The following is a 22,947-nucleotide window of genomic DNA, read 5'->3' on the forward strand; positions in this document are numbered from 1 at the left end:
TAGGCCAAGACTTGTGTTTTCCTGACTTCCTGCCTAATGGGCCCCCCTCCCCGTACCCCTGTACTTTGTTATTAGACAAACTTCAGTTTATAGAGATATGATGATAATAGAAGATGATTTTTGTGGCCTTATGGAGACAAACAGAAAAGTAAATCTTAACCAATATGATGATAGTCATAATGGTTCCTACCATGTATTGGTACTTGGAATAATCCTTGACTTTATATGCACAGTTTCATAATCCTCGTGAGCTAGATACTTTCTTCACTCCTGTTTTCCTAGAGATAAGGAAATGCCTCGAGTGAAGTCCATTGCCATAAAGGCAGAGCTAGTAAATGATAGAGCCTGTTTTATAGCATTGAAATAGGGCCTTACTGCTCCATGACTCCTTTTACATGGGGAAAATTATTGTTTGAAGGTGAGTTTAATTATTCACAAGTCAGGTGGATCCTAGAACAGGAAGATCTAAATGGCAGAAGGAATAGCTGAAACATGAACTCAGAAGTGGCTGTTTGTGCTGGGTGGCAGGCTGGGAGGCTCGGCTTGTATAAGCATTGTCCTCAGCATGCTACAACATCCCTCTGTGTAGGTTTTGTCAATACCCATTTTACTTACATGGGAACTGAGGAATAAGGGCACGACCATGCCCAAGGTCATACTGGCAGGAGCTGTATTCAAATCCAGACAATCTAGCTTCTGACTGAATCATTCTGCCATACAGCCTTTCTGGGTCAGCTCCTTGTCCTGGAAGGGTGGAGTAGGAGGTTTTGTCCTGTGCACCATTCTATAAGCCTGACAGATCCTCCTCAAAGACATTGTCTGGCTTCCATTTTATGCAGGGACCCAGAATTTTCAGTCACTCCACTTGTGGGAGAACTTGGCTTTGGGATACAGGGAAGAGGAATTTTGCTACTACATGTGGATACTATGGTGACCAGAGCTGTGGGGAATGGTTTGCTGAAATGAAGTCTTAGTTCTACCCACCATGAGGAAACATGTATTAGCATCCAGGGATATGCTCCTTTTTATGACCTAACTAAAATGCAGTCTGTTTTTTCCCCCATTGATTCCCCGGGCTCTCTTGCTTCCCAGCTTTCTTTCATTGAAGGCCATGTGGGTTCTCAGGGAGTCATCTGCTTCAGGCTGACTTGTGCTGGGAAGTGATAGAAATGGCAGGAGCCTGCTGGACCCTCACTGCATCCATAGCACTGAATGTGTGAGCGAACAGGGCCAATCTTCCTCTTTGCCTGCCTTGTTCATCAGCTCTTACAGTTCTTACAGGCTTAAAAGTATCTCTTCCTACAGGAGTGAACCTAAAGCCTCTTCTGCCCAAGCCTTTCAAACACTTTTGCTTTTGTGTTTAAATGGCCTGGTCTTCTGGCACCTGCCCTCTTCTTCTGAGACACCCAATTGAACTTTCTCTTCCCTTACTATACCTCACTATTGTTGAAGCTGTAATAAGAAGTCATTTTTCCCAGAAAGAGCTTATCAGATCCTATGAAAAAGTACAGGGATTCAGAATTCTCAAAAATGGATTTTCTTTGACCCCCTTGAACTCTGAGCCTGCAGTGATTTCATCTAGGTGGCCAGGAGGAAAGCTCACTGGGCTCCTACTCCCATTGTGCATTCCTGAGTCATTAGGCCAGCTCAGTACTGCAGGCCAAGGATTTTGCTTGAGTTACAGGATTGCTCTGGGTTTCCAAATACCTGAAGCTGTTGCAGCCATATGTTGAACTGGTGTGCATCCCTGTGGAAGCTGCCATTCAGCCCATATGTTTTTAAAACAGAATTTGAATCCTAAATATCTTGGGAATTCCTCAAGTTAATAAATGAAGAAAGTTTAAACCTGTCTACGGTTTTGGATTTGGCATTCTCATTAGGGGAAAATTAAAAACTGCTGCATAGCTTGATCTCTAGCTATGAATCATCAAGATGTACAATGTTGGGTAAACTGGGTGTGGATACAGCTTATGGATCTACATTGCTGGGTTGGTTTTTTTTTCAAAAAACTTTTAAAAAATATTTATTTATTAGTTTTTAGGTGAATACAATATCTTTATTTTATTTTTATGTGGTACTGAGGATCGAACCCAATGCCTCAAGCATGCTAGGCGAGCACTCTACCATTGAGCCACAACCCCAGCCCCTCAAAAAACTTTTTTTAAAGTAGCATCACAAGTGTGTGTATTCCTAATGACACAATATTTTATGGATCTTAAATCTGTGAGAGAAATGGGGCTCTTGAGAGGGAAGGTTTTCAATACATAAAATCATACAGAACCTTGTTGTGAATTTTCACCTTGTACATTACGGTCTTTATTGCACTTGTATTCAATACATAAGGCTTAGGCCATTTTCAGATCCTTCTCAGCTCCTTGGCTCTCAGAGGGTGACCCACAAGACAAGGCAGTTCAGACGTTAGGCTGCATCTGTCTTTGGTTGTAAAAAGCCAGCAGTCATGTGAGTGAATTAATCAGTGAGCATTTGAGTGCTGTATCACCTATGTTAGATTTAAGTTCTTTGCTTTTAAATCATCCTCCAAACTTGTTACATTCTACTGCAGCTTAGCAATACTGGTTAGAAACAGAAGTGACCTCAGGTTTAAAAAGAAAAAAGCAAGAAACTATTAGCATTGTCTTGGTGCCAGAGTAAATCCCAAATTAGGCTCTTGGTGTTTAAGGATATGAGTTGTCTTATTGTTAGACTGGTCCGTGGATACTGTCCTTGGGTGGGTAATTGGAAACTCATCACTCTGCTGAAAACTTTTGCAAGTAAACTCAAAGCTTGTGGCTTTGTGATGTGCTTGCAGTGTTGTTTTAATGGGATTCTGAGTGAGGCTGCTGCTGTTCCAAACTGCTTCTGCCTTTGTCCTCCAGGAAATTGCTGGGAGGGTATTTCAGCTGGCAGGTGTGGGTCCCGCACTCTGGGAGTCAGGCAGCTAGATGGTCCCCTCAGCCTCTGTAGAAGGAAGTTTCTGCTGTACTTCTCTCCATACCTGTCACTGCCTTAATAGCCACCTGGGACTGGGGTTAGCAGGCCAGCTTGGACATCAACCATTCCTGCTTTCTTCTGTCAGTATCACTGATGGGTCAGATGTTGGGACTAGTGAATGTACAAAGAAAGAAAATTAATTTTGCTATTTTTTTTATTACCTATGTGTGTTTCTAGATTAACATTCTTGTCTCTTAAAATTTTTGATTTATAAAATGATACCATATTGTTGGGGGTTTTGTTTTCGTTTTAAAGGACTTGCTTCAGAAGGGAGCAGTACCTAAATTAAAACCTGTTCACAGCACTGGGCCTCATGAGTTAATGAATGACTTCTCATGGAAGCCACTAGTTTTCACCCTCATGTCACATTCTTGTCCTTCATCTCTGAAATGACCATATTTCCAGAAGGAATATTCTGACTTGATGGTGGAGGTGGCATGGAAAAATGCAAAGTATGGTCCCAACTCACTAGTTCTAGCTGGTGACTCAGCTTTCCACTCCCTCCCACTTACTGGGAGATATTGGCCTACTGGGCTTCCTAGCACCACAGTCCAAGGTCCAGGGCCTCAGTCATCTCCACCGCTCTCCTTGATGGCTTCCTGCCCTGCTCTGCTTGTTGACGTTCTCACTCCAGCCCTCTTGCCTCTGTTAGTTGGAAGGATCTGGTCTGATGCATGTTGGAGACAGGTCTCTGAGACACCTGCATTTTGGTTCTGTGCCAAACACCTGTACCAACTGGTCCATGAGGTGTCTTCCAAGCTTCCTGCTGGGCAAGCTTCACTTTAGACAAAGCCCAGAGCACTGGTCTTGTAGTTGCTGGAAGACAACTTCCTAGTACATCCCTAACTGCAGGGCTAGGAGGTGGCCCAAGCCTCTTCAAAGATAGCTCTCAGGAGAACCACGAGTGGAAGGAGGAGAAGCAGTCACTCTGAGCAAGTTGTGACTCATTTGGTAAGAGACGTTGGACACGCCTAATGTGGGAAAGGATCTTCAAACTGAACTCTGGGAAACACTTCTGATGTCCTCACTCACCCAAAAGGGAATTTTTTTTCCTTTCTTAGTTAACTTTAAACACATTAAGAACAAAGTTTTTATTAAAGCAGCTTACCTAGTTGAATTATACAGTGTGTGCTTCTGAGACTGTAGGCCACACTTGACTATGTCTCACCAAGTGACCTTTAATAATTTAAAAAAAAAAAAAATCGTTGCCATCCTCTGAAAGAGGATGGTGACATTGAATTGAACCTGACACCAAAGAGAGGAGGAAGCAGGAGCAGGTGTTCTGACTCAGCCAGGGACTCCTGTCCTCAGAAGGGGTGGCACTTGCTGTGACCTATTTGGCAACAGCAGAAGTTTGGGGTTTTGCCCACACTGCATGTCCATGTGGAGTAGCTGTGCCTCTGCTTCATGTTGTCAGGGACATGACTGATGAAGGGGACTCTGGGATTTTTCAGATGTTATGGCAAAGGAAAATGAGAGTTCATGGGTTGCTGCTCAATTTGGATGAGCTAAAGCAGGTTCCATGGTCAGTGCTGTCAATGGGGTGGAGAAATAAAGTCCTCTTCCAAGGAAGGATAGGGAATATTTGAAGCAATGATACCATTACTTCAAATACCATCTTTTACAGAGCTTTCCCCAAAGCTTCCAGTCCGGACAGGGCTCTTATTCTAGTTGATCATTGGGTTTTCTGGTGTTCTGAGAGGTTGTGTGAGAGACTCAGAAATAGCAGGTGACATAATCCTCCCCATTGCTCATGTTTGGGGTTTGTTAAGCTGCTGGAAGGGAACCTGGCTGATGGCACTGTATGTTGTGAACAAGCAGTGATTCTTTCTGCCTCTGTATAGAAGGGTCTACAAACCTGCAGTTGCTGTGAGAATGAATGTTCGTCAGTGTTCTAGCAGGCAGAGAGGTACCCAGCTGTCTGTGGAGAGGAGCCAGAAGCCCATTCCCTAAGGACTAATAATTCTCAGAGTTGAGTCATTTGAATGGAGAGTGTTTGAAGCTTCCCCCTACAATAACAGGGAGTTCAAGAAGGAAGTTATAGCTCTGGATTTTTTTTTTAATTCTCTGTTTTCCACCCTTATGACTTTTTGCCATTAAAAGTCTGTACTTTTTTACTTATCCTGAAAAGACTAAGCTTACTTTAAGGCCTTTGCCTGATATCACAGAATTCATTGTAAACTTGAAAGATGCTTTCTATTTAAAATTATGTAAAGCAGTGACATTAAAAGGCAACTCTTGAAATTCAAGTTTCAATTTCATTAAAACAAACCAAAAAAAAAAGCTTCTGACCCACAGTGTGTATAGTCAGGCATAGTGCCCTGGCTAAATCAGGCCTTAGTCTCTGCCTTGAAGTTCATCTGTATAATCCTTCCTGTCTGGCAGACCCAGAAGGACAGACATATGAAGACAGACTCATTCTGGACACTTTTAGATGAGGGCAGTTGTAGCAATAGCAGGTAAATATAAAATATGTAAGTAGAACTTCAGAAGTCTTAAAGAATTGGTCATTTAGAAAATAGGATGAGAAGACCTGTTATCTCTGGATGCAGCTGCCCTAAGGCAATGGTGGGAAAAGGACCCCTCTAGAACTGAGTGCTCAGGAAGCAGACCCATTAGACACAGGAAGAGTTGGAGTATGGCATCCAGAAAGGAATCTGGTACAGACCAGGACTGGTAAATTAAAGAACGGCTTGACTGAGCAGGAGGTGAGGAGGGCTCACTGGGTGTCTCCATGCCAAGAAAAAAAGAGATCATTCAGGTGCTTTTGGGGAAGGGGGCCACCCAACAACTGAAACCACCAGCCAGTTCAAGGGGAGAGGGAAGCATCCTGAACAGGAAGCTGAACTGGGTCAGGTAAGAGTCAGAATGCCTGAGAATCTCCTAGGTCTACTTCATGAATTCCCTACATGAATTTGGAGTGACTGAGGTGTCCACCAGAGCATGTACTGAGTGGCCCACCCAACTCTGGAGGAGGGGAATTTGAACAAAATAAAGATGATATGGCCAAGCTTGCATAGGCAAGTCCAGATAAAGCAAGTTAACAGCACAAGAACTCCTTGTACTTATAAGTGGGGAGCTCCATTTTGCTATTTTAAGAATAGTTATTATTGAAAACAGAAGCTAACTTTAACATGTGACCCCTGGAGAGGAAGGATCCATAGCACTGTTCCTGGGTCAATGGCAAGTTGGGCTCCACAGTTCTGTCATTGTGTCTGGGACATTCACACTAGAATGTACCTTAAAACTTATTTTTCAAAAGACAACTAAAAATGTATTTAGCTTAGTAGATATTGTAAATGTCTATCCAGATCATAGAACACAGCATGCTCATTAGAAGAGACGTTTTTAAAATGTTAAGATTATAGACATTTATTTTAAGTTGCACCTGCGTGTTTAAAAACTGCTCTCTGAGGAAGCAGGGTTTCTTCACATCCATACTACTGACTTTGGGGGCCAGATCATTGTTCATTATGGTGGCTGTCCAAAACACTGGATGTTTAGCACACCCACTCAAAGTTGTAACAACCCCACTGCCTCCGGACATTGGTAAATGTCCCCATTGGCAAAATTGCCCCCATTGAGAACCACAGTTTCAGTGACTTTCCAGCAGAGTCAGAGGTAGGATGGAGGAGAGGGGCTTGTCATGGAGGCTCAGGAAAGGGTAATGACAAAAGCAGGAGGAGCTGAACATGTTTAGACTGTCTGTCACTCAAAGAATAATAAATATTAGTGCACTTGCATCCTCCTGTTCAACAGCATAGCATCAAGATGTTTTCATTTCTGTAGCCAGTGTTTTATGAAGTGGCCAGAGTGAGAGTTCACAAAACTTCCTCTGGTAGGTGATTTTAAAAAAGGATAAAAGAAAATGTTGTGCAAGGCACCATGCATTTTGTACCAGTGCTGCCCGCTGGTTCTGAGGTTGTTTGTGCTCCGAAGAGAAGGTCCTGAATATTTGGGAAGCTCATTCATGCCATCTGAGGATTAGCTGAGGAACAGCTGCCCTCCCTACAGATTCACCCTTCCTCAGCTGTGCAGAGGACAGGCAGGCTGACCACTGGCTGTGTCTTGATGGAGCTGGGCCACACTCCCCCTGACCTCTTTTCTTCTACCTGCTTTGGACTGCTTTCACCTCACTGTGGAAGAATCTGCTGGGAGATTATTAGAGACACAGTTTCCGTTACCACCTCCAGGACTCTAGCATCAGCGGATGGGGACCAGGGACTTAGGCTTCTTCAACAGCTGTCCCTGTGTCCTCCTCTAGGGGATGGGGGCGGGGGGGGGGGTGGTTCAGGGATCACACTCTAAAAAGCAGTGCCCTAGAGAGTCTTTCCAAATTTCAGAAGCAAAAACACACACATTCTGCTTACCTAATCTTCTTATTCTTGTAGAAGACCCTGGGATGAAGGCCTTCTTGCCTAGCATTTAACTTGTATAACTCATGCATCTGAGAAAGATGGTAATAATAAAAACAGATATTGGCCAAGAAGATTCCAGTGAGCTGGCTACAAAATACAATATGCTTAGAGATACACTGATTATTTGGGCCTCATGGCTCAATGTAGTAAATTTATTAATAATTGGAGCTTTTTAAAAAATTTAATGAAGGTTTGTTTTTCCAAGTATACAGTTGGTTGATCTTCACCAGTAACTGGGGCATCTCCGCCCTTGGTATTTCTAGTGTAAATTACTGAAGCCCTGTGCTTTGAAACCCATTTGATAAGCTTTGTGCTTTGAAAGCAGTTTGATAAATCCTTTGCTGAGAAGCATCTGAAGGGCTGCTCAGACCAGGGAATGACTCTTCAGTCTCTGAGTGCATGGTTGGGAACTTCCTTACAGAGTTTGTCATCAGTAGTTTTGTCAAATAAGACTAGGTTAGTCAGCTTGTCCTGAACTTTGACATCTTCTTTTTGGCTCTGTCCACAGCTTTGTCCACTGGGTCTTTGTTTTTCTTGGTCAACTCTCTGGCATCTTTCTTGTTGAACTCCTTGGGCAGTATCATGAAGTTCAAAGAGCATCAGGGACACTGCAACCTCACAGGGATGTCAGGAAAAAGGGACCGCTGCTCACAAACAGGACCAGAAACTCCACCCCAGTGCTGGTAGTTTTTAGTGCTTACTGCACCACAAACATTGTGCTAATAATAAACTAAGCACACTTAATCATCAGTTAGTGACATAAGTTGGGCCCTGTGAATTAGAAGGTGTGCTGGGGATTCTACACACACATACTCACCTTTGCTCCTTGTGGCTTGTGAGCAAGGTGCTACTTGCCTTATTTTGGAGGTAAGGAAACTGAGACCTGCAGAGTTTTGATGTAAACAGCCTGAAAAGACCCAGAGCTGAGATTTGGTCTTGGGTCCGTTTATGACACTGAAAGTGTTGTGTTTTCCCCACTCACATAGTTTCATGCAAAAGCCAATGTGGTACTTCCTGGTGCCCACTGCCCCTCTGGATGGGCTGAAGGGCAGGGGTAGTGGGCAGAGAGCAGTGTCCATGGAAGCCAGGTTGTCCTTTTGAAAGGAGGCTCTGGAGTTGGAGGAAGGGCTGTGGTCTCCAGGCTACTGTTAAATTGTAACTCTGTTACATGAAAGGTTTTCTCTCTTGTAATCAGCATTCTCTTGGCTCAAGTAAAACTCTCCAGGGAGGGGCCACATCTCTTTTAGGTTGTTATCTCCCTCCCTAGGTCTACAGATTTTTTTTTTAAATAAAACATAGGTCCATTTCAAGGAAATACAGCACACATTTCTGAAAATTCCTCTTCAGCTTCCAGGATGGCATCTCTCAGAATCCACCAGGAGGGAATCTTCAAACATGCAGGGGCCTGCCCAGACCAGCCTTCACTCATTCCCCACTAATTCTGACTCTTCCGGTTTGGAACTAACACACATATGATGTGTATGTGTGTATATAGAAACACACACACACATACGCACACGCACACACATCTATGCATAAAATTATTCTGGTTCTGAGGTGCAGACCCAGGAATGTTCCTCCCAGTGATGTAGTAGGAAGTGTATGGCATCACGATTTTGGATTCTCTGTAAACTTGTTTAAGCTGAATCTGAACTGGCTTTTGGAGTTAACGTGTTTCTATGAAACAGATGATACAGAACAAGTTTAAGTGACCTCAGGAGAAAATATACAGATCTAGGTTGTTGGATATCCTGTGAGATAACTGGCCTAGTATATTCAAATAGTTAATATTGGGAAAAGTAGGGAGGATAGATCAGGGAGGAAAGACTATTCTTGTCTAGAAACCAACCAAATACAATGCATGAGTCATGGTTTAAGAAAAAAAAAAGACTATAAAAAATGGAATGAGATATGGAAATGGATTAGGAGTATAGATTAGGCATTGGCTATAAGGGTATTATTGTCACCTTTCCCAATTATATTAATTTTTTTGTGTTTATAGAGGAAAATGTCCTTATTTTTAGAATATGTATGCTAAAGTATTTAGGGATGAGTATTCAACATTTGCTACTCATTTTTAAGTGGTTCAGAAAAAAAATGTGTATGCTGTAGATCAGTGGAACAGATATAGGACAATGTTAGCAAATGCTGAATCTGGGTGTTGGTACATGGATGCTCAATGTTTATTCTTTTTTTTTTTTTTAAGAGAAGAGAGAATCGAGAGAGAGAGAATTTTTTTAATATTTATTTTTCAGTTTTTGGTGGACACAATATCTTTATTTTATTTTTTTTATGTGGTGCTGAAGATCGAACCCAGCACCCCGAGCATGCCAGGGAAGTGTGTTACCACTTGAGCCACATCCCCCAGCCCCTCAATGTTTATTCTTGTCAACTTATATCTGTGTTTGAAATTTTTATAGTAAAGTTAAGAAACAGAACCCAGGCGAGCAAGCAAGGTAGTGCTCTTCAAAACACTGTCTTAGCCATACTCTCTACTGTTCCTGTCATGCTGGAAAGTGGGGCTATTTGCAGCTCTGACTGATGTTCTTCCAGTCTTTCTCCACCTTCTAGGTGGAGGTGCACTTTGCTCCTAGGTTTCTATTCCCGTAACCTAGTCAGTGGGCACCGCCTGGTTCTGGCTACATGTGTACTTTCCCTTCCAACTGACAACAGAAAGGTGCCAGAGATGGAACCCAGTGATCCAAGCTACAAATGCCAGCTCAGAGCTACTCACCACCTTCTCCCTTCTTGTAATTAGGGCAATGTGAAGGATGTATACAGTATACTACCAATGACCACAGATGAGCCTTTATAAACTCCTCTTTTCTCTCTGTTCCGTCAATGAAATTGTAGATTTCTGCATGATTCTGGTTTTCTGTTTTGTTTGTTTTTGTTGTGTGTGTGTATGTAAGTTATTTGCTAAGAGGGTTTATGTTGTGGACCTTTGTGACAATTGTAACATTATTTTCTGAAAGTCAGAGGGCTGTCCAAATTACCCAGTCATCAGGGATGTGGTAGTAAAGTCAGGTAGCTTAGAGGAAAAAGGCATTTAGTGACCCATGGAGAGAAGACTTTTACATGAAATGGCATTGGGGCCTGGTTTTATGAGTGTGCTTCATGGAGCTCTGAGGAGGACTGTGTCCAGTTTCCCTGCTGCTAACAAGGATCTATAACAAAGATCTGTTTCCCCTTTGATAGAAATGTTGTCTCAGCAGGTGCCTGCCTTTCTGTGCATATGGCCTAACTGGGACACTTCATATGACTCAGACCATTCCAGAAACCCCCTGCTGCCTTTCCAGATTTCCCCTTGTCCCAGCACCCTAAATTAGACTTCATTTGAATCCCCAGGAAGATACAGTTTTAGTCAGTTAGCCTTGCATATTGTGGCTGTCCTCTGATAGCAGCAGTTAGTAAACATTCAGGAGAGACCAAAGCATCTTATCTCCAGTTCAAAACAGAGAATAGAGGCCACATCCCAGCCATTCTAGTGCAAATACAAGAACTGGTGATTGTTTTAGCACAAATAGAGAGGGAACTATATTTTCTGAGCTTAAGCATGTGGGCCTTTAAATTGTCCTACCTCCAATTTGACATGGACCACTTTGCTAAGCCCAAACACCCCATCATCTTCCTTGCTTATGAAGTTTCACAGCATTTCTCATGGGAAACTGCACCTACTTGCATTCCTGACCCCAAGCTGAGCTTGCTGACCAGGACAGCGGACACTGTCATAGCCATTAAGATACAAGTCACCTGAGAGATTGTAGAAGAGTCCTGCATTTTAGCACAGGAATTAATATGTATATTCACATTGAAAAATTGCCATTAACTAGAGGGACAGAGATGGAGAGGGGCTGATTACATAGCAAATTGGTTTTCTGCTGAAGGAAGGAAGTTGATACTTACAGAACTCTTATTCTGCTGGGCACTGTGCTGAATGCTTTAAGATGTGCTTGTTTCTTCCTTACACCCATCTTGTGTGCTAGATACCTTTACTGTCTCCAGTGTGTAGGTAAACCCAGGTGGTGGTGGAAGCGGCTTTGGAACCCAGATCTGAGGGACACTAAAACTCCCTCAGTGGAACACACCACCTCTCCCTTATCCAGTGCTTAGCACAGCCCCATTGCACACACACATACACCCTGACAATTAGGTCCATATGTTCCCTGTATTACACTAACTATGTCCTCAAAATAGCATCTTGTGTAACAACAGTGATGTGAGGAGTTTTTAAAGACATCATGATTCATGAGAAGAGTAAAGTCGCCACTCACTAGGACCTCAACCAGCAGGCAGAGCTGATGCTTGGTGTAAAAACAGGCATGTTAAGCTTTGGCACTGGGCTTCCTTATTTCCCTACCCCCTTCCCTCTTAGATAGCTCTCTGCCTCAGCAGAGCTCAGTATGCTGAGGAGTTCTTTGTAGTTCTCATGGAGTTGACATAATAAGATTGAACACTCAGAGAAGGGCCATATGCCCAGATGTCAGATATGCGCATCTTGATTCTGCCTGACCTTGGAGAAGGGGCAGAAAACAGAGCTGCAGATGAGCACTGCCAGCCCCTGATTCAGGGTTCAGGCTCTGAAAGAGGGTTGAGCCACTGGGGCAAAGTCCTCTGGTAATGAAGTCATTTGTCCTCAGGAACAGAATGAGCCCTCTGTGAAATCAGAAACAATGGGCATGTTGAGTTCCAGACCTGGGGTGAACTGAAGCTAAGGCAGAGGCACATGTGATGAATTGGGACAATTCAAGAGATGCATTCTTCATAGACAAGTTTCTGTTGTCAACAAGTCCACTCAGTTGTAATCATAGTTAATGGTCATTAATGTCTCTGTTTTGAATATTTTTTCCTAGTAAGCCATGAACTCTTCTATGAGGTTTTCCCCCTTCTTGAGTTTTAATTAATATAAATCATTTTGTCTGAAATAATATGAGAAATAGGTGAAAGATAAATTTGGGTAGCAATATTTCGTTTATTCTTTTTCATGGGTTTTTCCTTTTACATTCTCATTTACCTAGGAAGCAAATAATTTTATTTCTCTGCTAGTAATTTCATTTCCAGACAATAAAAGTTGGAAATTATTTCTCTGCTGCCGAGCAAAAGTTTTTGGTGCAAGTTTTCTAGAATTTAGCGTATCTAATACCAGAACAGTAGCCAGAGTCCAGCACACTTTAGAAAACATAGCCAGTCTACTGACATAGTTCACTGTCTTGATCTGGATTCCTGCACTGCCTTTTCCCTCCCCCCTTCCCTAATAAAAGATAAGAGATCAGGAGCCAGCTGCTCCCAAGAGTTCAGCACCTGAGCTGTGTCCCCTGTATGACTGGGTGCCCCGGTGGGTGCTAGCGCCACTCTCTCCTGCTATGCTGCCCCAGTTTTGAGCCTGTGGTCTCAGAGAAGTGGAAACAAACCCCATATATGCTAAGACCGGTTATGCATGCTGCCTGGGGACCAGAGTGTGCTAGACACCGTTCTGTCGCTGACCGGACGGAGCGGGAAGAGCGGGTGGAGCAGGGACGCGGAGCCGAGGCGGGAAGGTGGCCGGCGTCCCGCGAGGGGGCGGGTGCAGCCCGCGAGTGTGTGGGCGGCGCGGGGCGGGGCCTGGCGAGCCGCTCACGCCCTCCGCTCTTTCCTCTGCTCTAGGTGAGGCCGCCGCGGGGCTGCTGCCGCCCAGCGCAGTACTCGGTGTCACTCAGCACGAATGCCGCGCGCCCGGGAACGCGCTGCTGCCGCCGGCCGCGGGAGTGAATGACCACTGCTGCGACTTCCTTCCCAGCCTTCCTGAGCAGCCTCCCGCCTAGTCGGCTAGCTGTTTTGGTTGACCCCGTGGATTCCTGCCTCTTTCTCCGCCGTGAACATCAATATGTGTCATGTCATTGTCACCTGCCGCTCGATGCTCTGGACCCTCCTGAGTATTGTGGTGGCCTTTGCGGAGCTCATTGCCTTCATGAGCGCGGACTGGCTAATTGGGAAAGCTAAGAGCCGCGGCAATGCCGAGCCGGCCGGCGCGGGCGGGAGCCCCTCCGAGCCCTACCACCCAACTTTGGGCATCTATGCCCGCTGCATCCGCAACCCCGGCGTGCAGCACTTCCCGCGGGACACGCTGTGCGGGCCCTACGCTGAGAGCTTCGGCGAGATCGCCAGTGGCTTCTGGCAGGCCACTGCTATTTTCCTGGCCGTGGGGATCTTCATTCTCTGCATGGTGGCCTTGGTGTCAGTCTTCACCATGTGTGTGCAAAGCATCATGAAGAAAAGCATTTTCAACGTCTGCGGGCTCTTGCAAGGAATCGCAGGTAAGTGAGCAGGACAGAAGGAAACAGCTTTCACTCCAGGGAAACAGACTTCCACTGCAGCTTGGCACTTGTTGATTCACACTGGCTTCTTGCTGCTTTTGAAAAAGACCTTCCCTTTAATGAGGTTTACCTGTGTTAACTCTTAACCCAGGAGGAAGACCCCTTCTCTTGTGTGGCCTGAACTTCCTCATGGCTTATTCCCTCTAGGTCTAAATTATTGAGTTTTGTTTGAGTAACTACTCCTTTTTGCTTTCTCCATTCAGTTAAAATCATGCTTTCCTTGTCACTGCATCTGCTGGAAGAATGGTGGTGAGAGTGAGTCCCACCTGCACCAAGTGTTCTGCTAAGGAAATTGGTGTGGGTGTTCAATAGAAAGCCTCCAGCCTGCTCCTGCCACCCTATGGTTTCAGCGTTGGGTAGGGAAAATACAGACTGGGAAGGAATTAGTATCAGCTGCTCTGTGTATAATGCTGTTCTGATTTAAATTGTCTGTCTCCTGGAGCTTGACAGAATGTTCTGTGCACTCAGATCAGAAAATGCAAGCTAACTCTTCCACTTTCTGGCAGTTTCTCACTAAAGAGCTTGTTAGAAATGGGTGGGAAGAAAAGTATGAGCTCTTTATGGTGATTCCCCCAGGGAAGGCTGTGAGCTAAAGGAAAAGATTCACTGCCCCCTGCACTTTCCTAGACTTCCTCCAGATTGTTGAAAGGTAGATTCTGAACCAAGAGAGCAGCAGTCTGTCCCAAGGGACAGCTCAAAGGACTCTGTGTGGCAGAAACACACAGGAAGCTGTTGGAAGACATCCCATGGAAGTGGAAGGAATGGACTGTTGCTTTAATTTTGCAGGGGTGGGGGTGTTTTAACTTTTTAACCAAGATACAAAGGGGGAAGAACAGGAATCCACTTACAGAGCTAAATGAAGGGCACAGGTGATTCCTCAGCAAATTTAAGAGAACATGGGCCTCTTTGGTGTAAAGATAAGTGTTGAGCCGTGTGTCCAGGGCTGCAAAGAAACAGACCCCAAATGAATTAACTCTACTCTGCCTCAAATGCTTGAGCTCAGCAGGGCTTGCTTCCAAATAAACAGATCAAATGACAGGGTGTTTTTCCCCCCAAATAGCTGATAAGATAAAGTTTGTTTCTCAAATCTTAGGGGGCCCATGTGTGGTGTGCATTTACAGGAAAGAGTAGACATAAAGGGCCAAGAGAGATGATGGAGATCCTGCTCTACATTCTGATTTGCTTTCACGGGGGTGAGGGGAGTACTCCATTCAGACACCAGGGCCTTTAAACTTTGTCTCAAAGAAAAATCTTAGGACCCTCATTTCTTTATCTGCTAGGATCAGCCATATCATGAATGACCAAAGCAATCCTAAGCACTCACAGAATCCAGGAGGCCAGAATTCCATTTTTCAGCTTTGCCACTAACTAGCAGTTCTACTTTAGATGAGTGTACCAACTCCCTGAACATCAGCATTGCTATTCTGAAAATATAACCTTACCTTTAAATGTGTATTTTTTTAATCTTAGATTTCTGATTCTGTAAAATTGATTGTCCCCTTTTGATTTACTTCTGAAATCTGAAGTATATCCCCTTGGGTTTGGCATTTCACCTTCCAGAAATGTTAAATAAGAAAGATTTTGAGTACAGAATTCACCCCCCCTACACACTTTTTTTTTTTTTTTTTTTTTTTTTGGTTAGAGGTCCCATCAGACACAAAGTACCTCAGGTGTTTACCTTAAAACTTTCGTAAAGTATTACCAAAGGCTTTTGAAAAGTCAAAATAAACATGTAGATAAAGTGAAGCCAGCACACATAATTTATAAATCTTGTTGAAGATCCCTGGTTGACCAGAGAGGAGGATTTGTTTAACTTTCCCTCACTATGTTGAGTTTGCACATCCTCCATGATTTCATGCCTTGGTTGTGGTTTATCAGTATGATGGTATGCAGGTTAGACTCCTGGCTTGCTTCTCGAGGAATACTTCTCATCACTACTGATCTGCCTTCTAGCAAACCATTGGCCTTTTACATCATGAGGTGGGACATCTTGGGCCCCAACACCAAACCTGTCTTTTGAAGTCATTAAGAAGCAACATAAACACCCTTTAATTTTGTAGGCTACTAATATGCAGTTTTGAATAATGGATTAGTCCAGTGAATTCCACCTCTACAAGTGTGGATTAGTCTTAACACATCTTTTTGTGTTCTGTTTGTAGCTTCACATAAATGGTGTGTCATTTATGTGAAGTACATATTTCTTAGGTATTATTTGTACACTCCAGTGAGGTTTTCTAGCTTTTCTCTAGGCATAAGGCCTTTGGGGAGAGGAATTGAGAAGGAGGTAAGAGTACACCCAAGGGGCCAGTCTGCAGGTCATTTGTCTCTTTCAAAGTCTGAGTTTTCTAAAGAAATTTTAACTTTCTCTCCACACTACTTAGACAGCATCTCAAAAATTCTGAAATTACTCACAACTTTAAATTGGCAGGAGGCAGAGATTCCTGTCTTGTCACTCTGCTCTCCAGGGGCCCCTGAGCACTGAAACCCAGGAAAGAAGTGGTTTCTTTTCCCTTTGCAGCCTAACACCACACCTCAGCAAGGAAATAATAAGAAAGATGGACTAAGCCATGTTTCATGTGTTCAGGGGCACTTTCTGCGAAGGGATTCGGTGGGCTTTCTCCCTGACGCAGGTCCTCATCAGGCCGTTCAAGCCAATGCAGGCAGCAGCCCTTGTCCTGAATGGATGGCCAAGAAAGTTGCCATACCAGTGTCCAGAGCAGCTGACTTGCTTTTTCTTCTGCCAGCATACTGTCCTAGCACCTGGTCAGCCCAGCCTCAGCCAAGGACTTGCAGCTGTGAGCACCAGTCTTTCCTTTCCATGCCTCCCTGCCCTGCCCCCCAATCCTGAATCTGTTCAGCATTGAGACAAATGGTGAGAAAGGAGGCCGTTGCCAGAGCAACACAAGGGTTCTTTAGAAGTACACTGTGGCTGGGTTTCGTCTTACAACTCGCATTTTGGCAAAAAAAATGACATTTTTATAAAATGTGACTAGATGGAAAATTATATAGACAGCATATTCCTTTGCCACACCTAATTTTAAGGAATAAGTAGACCATAGGGTTATATAGCCCTGTCAATAAAAAATATAAATCATTAAAGTCTTGATATTAGAAGTTAAGTGTGAAAGAATCAGCTAGCAGTGGAATTCCTACCTGAAATTACTTCAAAAAGAAAAAAAAAACAAACGATTGACTGTTAACAGGTAGAAGGATTTGCCTTTGAGGCCTTGCCTAACTGGGGCACCAGCTGACACATCCTCATGGTGAACCCATGGTGTCCAGCATTCACTCTGGGCAGTAGTTAAGAGTTCACACCTGGCCTTAAAGTGGCTGTGAAACGTTGGCCAATTTGCCTCACTTGTTTAAGCCTTTTTTTTCACTTACACATACCTCAAGGCTGCTTTGAGTATTAGATAACACAAGGAAGACTCCAGCACAGTGCTTGCCTATGGTGAACGATGGCACCAGATGACAATACTTATTAAATATTTCTGCTTTCTTGACAAATTTCAAAGTATATTTTTTGGGTTTTCCAGAATTGCTGCATTCTGAAGAATAGGAACATCTTTTATAATCGTAGACTTGATTTTGTTCTGTTCACATGGTAAATTCATTATATAACAGTCTGCCTATGACAGGGCTGCAAGGTGAAGAGCAGTCCCGGGGCTCTGTGTGATCAAGTGTGTCTTCAGATCTCTCTCTCTCTCTCTCTCTCTCTCTCAAGAGCAGAAGGTAGTAATAGAATCAATAGGAAAACAAACCTCTTCCTCCCACTCCATTTCCTCCTGTCACACACTTCTCCATTCCTTTTCTTTCTGGAGGCAGCTTCCACAGTTGAGTTTTGATTGCAGGTGGCTTCTCAGACTCCCCTGGCAGAATAAATCACAGGCTGATTGGTCTTCACTAGGTGAGGCTTGGCCAGGACTTGGCAGAGCCAGAAACACACGTGGGTTCATATCCCTCTGGGATGCATTACAAAAGCTGGGTAATCAGCCAGCGGGTTGTTTTTGTGCCAGCTGTCTTCCTTAGGTTGTGACCTGGATGTAATCCATAGTGAAACTGTAGAATGCAAAGATCCAGGTTTTCCATGACAGCATAGTGCAGTTTGTTTTTGGAAGTGCATGCAGGGCTCTCTTAGAAGTCCATGGAATCCCCAGTGACTCAGGTTTGGGACAGAAGCCATTAAAATGAGCTCAGGATTTGGCTCAATTGTGCTGGCTGGGCCTATCCCGCTGGGGTTGCCATGGGGGTTGGACTAGCGCTTGAGCTGTGGGGCCTGGCTGCCTGCTGTCTTCCAGTCTTCCCTCCCATGCTTGCTTCTTTTGTCCTGTTGATGCTCACACTCTACATTCCCTCTTGCCATCATCTGTCCATGTGGGTCTCAGTCCAGCAGGATTGCCTCAGCAAGTTGCCTCACCAGTCTGATCAGCTAGATTGGGCTAGACCTGGCCTCTGTAGGGCAGGGGTGAAGGGGTGTGGTCAGGGGAATTGCTCTTTGCCATGGTGGCCAAGGGCCTGTGGTGGGGGGGGTGGGGAGGGAGGTTCAGCTTTCTTGGAAGTGAGCAAAATGATTGAGGGTGAAGAAGGACAATATGAAAAAAGAAAATAAGACTGAGAAGATGAGCAAATGGTTTTGCCATTGCTGCGTGCAGAATTGCTTTTGTCCAGAATCTGAGTGGGTATGGAAGTATAAGTGGGTATGCAAAATATATCACAACCATCTAGGACTAGTATTTCTTTTTCACAAGGTAGAAAAAATAACCTTAAGTATCAAGGTGATAACCACAATCCAACCTAGTCCCAGCCTTTCATTTGGACTGATTCCCTCCCTGTGCATTAACTCCCAGGCAAAAAAAGACTAGACCAATCATTAAAGATGTGAGAAAGGAGACCAGAAACTCAGGAAGCACAGAAGAGTCCTATCCCATAATTTTATACCTAAAAGATTCTCCTAGCTTTCTCTTTGACCTTGGTTGCCTAACTTCAAAATGTCCTCAGAGAAGGAGGCAGAGGAGTGTGAAAGGGGTGTGCCCTCCTTTTCCTTCTCAGTGAGAGCCAGACACTGGAGGCTTCTGTTTCACCAAAAGGGACTCCTGATTCCTCTAGACAGATGATGCCTCCACCAGAAATCAGGTCACTAGTTCCATGTCTGAATCAATTTAAGAATTCCACAGATAGGACATGTTGATGAGTTAGTTCATCAGTGTTTAGTAATCCCTTGGGGTAAAGAATGTAGAGATGGTATGGTAAGGCAGGCCAGAATTAAATTTTAATTCAGGGAGCTGTTTTGGGATGCCTATTATATGCAAAGATTTGAAGGCTTGGGTCTACAATTTCTTGAATGTCTGCATTCAAGCTGTCTTAGAAGGTCATCATTTTATAAACTATACCCTAGAGAAGCAAAAAAAATGTCATCATGTATATAGGGAATAAAGAGCGCAATCATGTCATGAGATTAAAAACTACTTCCTAAAGCAGATAGACAAAGCAGGCATTAATATGAGCCTAGAGATTGGGATCTATTTTTAAAGAATCAGTTATATGGTCTAGAAGGAAAGTACAACCTTTCTTAAAATGAAGATATAGCAACTGATGAGCAAATAAAATGTGGAAAGTGGTTTGCCATGGTAACCATTTAATTGTTGACATAAATTATCACAGAGCCAGGGATGATCTATGTTCAAGTTACATTAACAAGTAATCCCTTAAGCATGGCTCTTAGTATTTACACGGCAGTTCAGGCTCTCCTTCAGGAGCTGAGGCAGTGGTGGCATTCTTCTAAACAGTAAAGCCACTTTAAAATAATTCACATTTCTTATAAAGAACTGTGTTATGGCACAGTCAACCACATTTATGAGTCCACTTATTATACATGGTCTTCCCTGTAGCTTTATTAAATATCTAGCAATCTGTCTTTTTAAGACTAAATATAAAAATACACATGTTGAGAAAAGCCAGTATCAAAAAACTTTAAGAATCAGTACAAATACGTGTCCACAACTTGATGTAACTTCAAATCAAGATGCAGAGGGGCTGTGTGTTCAGTGACAGGAGGCCACCACAGTGGCCTTCTGTTGACAAGATGGCACCTGGATCTTGTAGTAATTATTTAACATTATCTGTACCCAGTGCCCTCAGCAGGCAAGAAGTTTACTTATTGTCTGGAAAATTTCATAGCTTAGTAACAAGTTTTTTAAGAAGTGTCTTTCATGTGTTATGCTGCATTCTATTTATGTTGGCAGTTTATTTTGAATTACCAAACTGGTGCTATCATAATCCTACATGTCAGGTGAATAATTTTATCAAGAAAATATTTCATAAAGTTCTTCTAGTTGCAGATAAGCAGTTTAACAAGCAGCTCTCACTCTGAATGTGAAATAATGCTTCATCACCAACTGCTGGGAAGGAATAATCTGACTAAATTAGTTTGTCAGAATGCATTTCAACAATTTTAGGGTGAAGCTTAAAAACTGCCAGGGAGGTAACGTGCACATAAACAGCATTGCAGGGAAAGATCTAGGGTGGCAGCGAGGGGCAGCTGCAGCTGAATCTTATAGATTGTGTCGCCACACACCCTGAGGGCACCACATGATTCTTAATTGATAGCCATTAATTTTGAGTAATTATAACAGAAACTTCCTCTGGGAGCCTTGGTTATGGGTCCTTTTATGATAACTATGCTCTGTCATCCAGAGAATTCTATTTAAGCAGCTCTGCCATCCTGTCTCCACCCCCACCCCAGAGAGTATTTTCCTTGTCAGTTATACCATGTAAGTGTTTATAGCAGAAAATGCATAACATGCTAATTTCTCTGGGGAGATGGCATAAGGATTAATACAAGTTTTTTTAAAAAATTATTAACACCTTCAAGTATCAACCAGCTCCTTTTTCTCCCTTTTCCCTCAGAAAATCTTATTAGAAATCTCTAATGTTATGATTAATCCTGTACTGAGCTGACAGGTGGATATAATGTATTCCACAAAGACAAGCTAGTCATCAGCTGAAAACCCTTTCCATTGCTGGTGGACCCTCTGGCCTCTCATTCCTGATCTGGCTCTTGAAGCAAATTACTAAATGGCAAAGTTGGGCCCTCGTCTGGCTTGTCCATAAATTCTTCAAACTTTTAAAAGGAGATGCAATGACATTTGCAGCTAGACTCCAAGAAAACTGAAAATACTGTTTACCTTGGTATTTGCCCAGTAATAGGCTTCTCAGAAAGATATCCCCATCTTCACACAGATGACCCTCCACCAGCACCCAGAAGGGCACATCGACCAGTAGTTGCTGCCTTGAACAAGTGCTTGTCTACTCTGTTGAGATGCCCACTGTTCCACAGCAAAAATGAGGCCAGTGTAATCAGAGATCTCAGAACAAGATGTATTCAATTTAAAGAACTATTTGTTTTTATTCTCAGAACACATCCTTTGTGTTAAAATATTCTTTTATGAAACAGCGAGAGGGGATAATGGTTATTTTTGGTGTCCTTTTATTAGCAAAATAAAAAATGTTGGCCTCCCAGTTATTAGCAAACCATTTTATTTAAAGTTTTTACCCATGAAATTCTTTCTAAATTGTATATCATGTGTGTCTTGTCTTCTGTGTCTACCACAGAGTATAGGGAGCCTACCTGACTTGGTGAATGAGGATCATTGCTGCAGAATGTCTCCAGAATCCCTGCACCTGGGAAGCATATGGTGCAAGGATTTTGGAGCATTCTACACCATGCTCTCTGGGACACTAACAACCTGATGGCCAATTTGATGGATAGGGAGCTAGGTGTGATAGGATGTGTGTGTCCTCCACGTTGTCTTTATGGTAGCTGACACTTTGCCTTGAGATATTGTGAAAGAGAAAATGTGCCCACCTACCAACAGTTGACGCCCCACAGATAGCTGAGGGACGTCCAAAATGACTTCCAGCTGTCAGCACGCAAGATTCATTAAATAAAAATTTAGATAGAAAAGAGAAGGAAGCTTATAGGTAAGTGGTAACTGGCTGCATAGGAATGTTGGTTGACTGTGTACACCAGTTGCCAAACCACACAAGTGATCAGGTGGCCCCAGATATAGTTACCTCACTAAACAGGTTATTCTATTGGAAACTGAAAAGCCCACCCTGCCCCCCATGGGTCTAGGAATTGTCCTCAGGGCTATTGACAGGAGTGGACCTTTTCCTGGGCTGTGGGACAGCCTGCATGTCCTGTGTGCCTTCAGTGCCATTGCTTCCCTGCTGGCCTCCGAGACCGCCTTGCCTCTCGTGCTGCTGGCCTGGTCCCCCTCATTCCTCGCTTGTCCGCTCATCCTCTTGCCTTCCGTCGCCTGTCACTCTCCTGTGTTCTCCAGCTCTCCCCACACCCTGCTTCCCTCCCAGCAGTACCCTGGCCAGTTCTACGGCAGCTCAGTTGGCCTCTTCCGCTGCCCTCACCACAGCCAGGCATATGTGGAAACAGTTTCAGTTTATGACTGAAGTTAGGCTGGTCTCTAGACAACTGAAAATTTATTACACTTAATCAAATTACTTCCTTTTTCTATGTGCTTCCCAACCAAGAACCGTTTTCTGCAGCTAGCAAGGAGGTTTTCAGAGCAGCAGTTAAGCCAGGCCCATGGTTTGGCCCCTACGTGTGTTTCAGCAGTCACAGCGTGGGTGGAGTTCTCCTTGCCCTAATTATCAACCCCTAGGATTCCTGTTATCTACCAAAGCTTTTCTTCCAAATAGTTTGAAAACTTGGCAAGAACTTTCTACAGTGGCTTCACTTACAAATGTACTATAATTGTATCACTCTATAGCTTTTTGTTAATTTATTCAAACAACAAATATTTACTAAGCACATACTACACACCCACCATTGTTCCAGGTAATTGGGACACAAAGAATAGACTGCACAAAGTTCTCTATCCTCATGGAATTTACATTCAAGCTGATGGGGACAGACGGAACCACATAAGTGAATTGTTTGTATGTTAAAAGGTGATGGGAGCTATGGGTAAGAAGGTGTGGCTAGGGCAGAGAGGTGGGTGTGCTGGAGTGGCGAGAGGGCGTGCAGGATTTTAAATTAGGTAGTCAGAGTATGATTAACCAGGAGACAATCAAAGCCTTGAAGGAGATAAAGAAACTGGCCATATGAATAATCGGGAGAAATAGCATTCCGGGCCCTAATGAAGGCCAGTCAGTGCTGCTGATAGGCT

The 22,947-nt window shown here is 43.6% G+C and overlaps 1 protein-coding gene across 4 annotated transcripts in view; it reads left to right on the top strand.

Moving 5' to 3' along the window:
* Lhfpl2 (LHFPL tetraspan subfamily member 2) overlaps nucleotides 1-22,947 on the top strand; it is a 144,124-nt gene that overhangs the window by 110,179 nt on the left and 10,998 nt on the right. For all 4 annotated transcript variants that reach the window (XM_071612467.1, XM_027927878.2, XM_071612468.1 and 1 more), the window contains one exon: nucleotides 13,053-13,702. In XM_071612467.1, coding sequence (XP_071468568.1) covers nucleotides 13,273-13,702 — 430 coding nt within the window. In that variant the 5' untranslated portion in view covers nucleotides 13,053-13,272. The remainder of the gene's footprint in view (nucleotides 1-13,052; nucleotides 13,703-22,947) is intronic.

The sequence above is a fragment of the Marmota flaviventris genome, chromosome 5 (assembly GCF_047511675.1).
Source record: "Marmota flaviventris isolate mMarFla1 chromosome 5, mMarFla1.hap1, whole genome shotgun sequence".
Classification (NCBI taxonomy): Eukaryota; Metazoa; Chordata; class Mammalia; order Rodentia; family Sciuridae; genus Marmota; species Marmota flaviventris.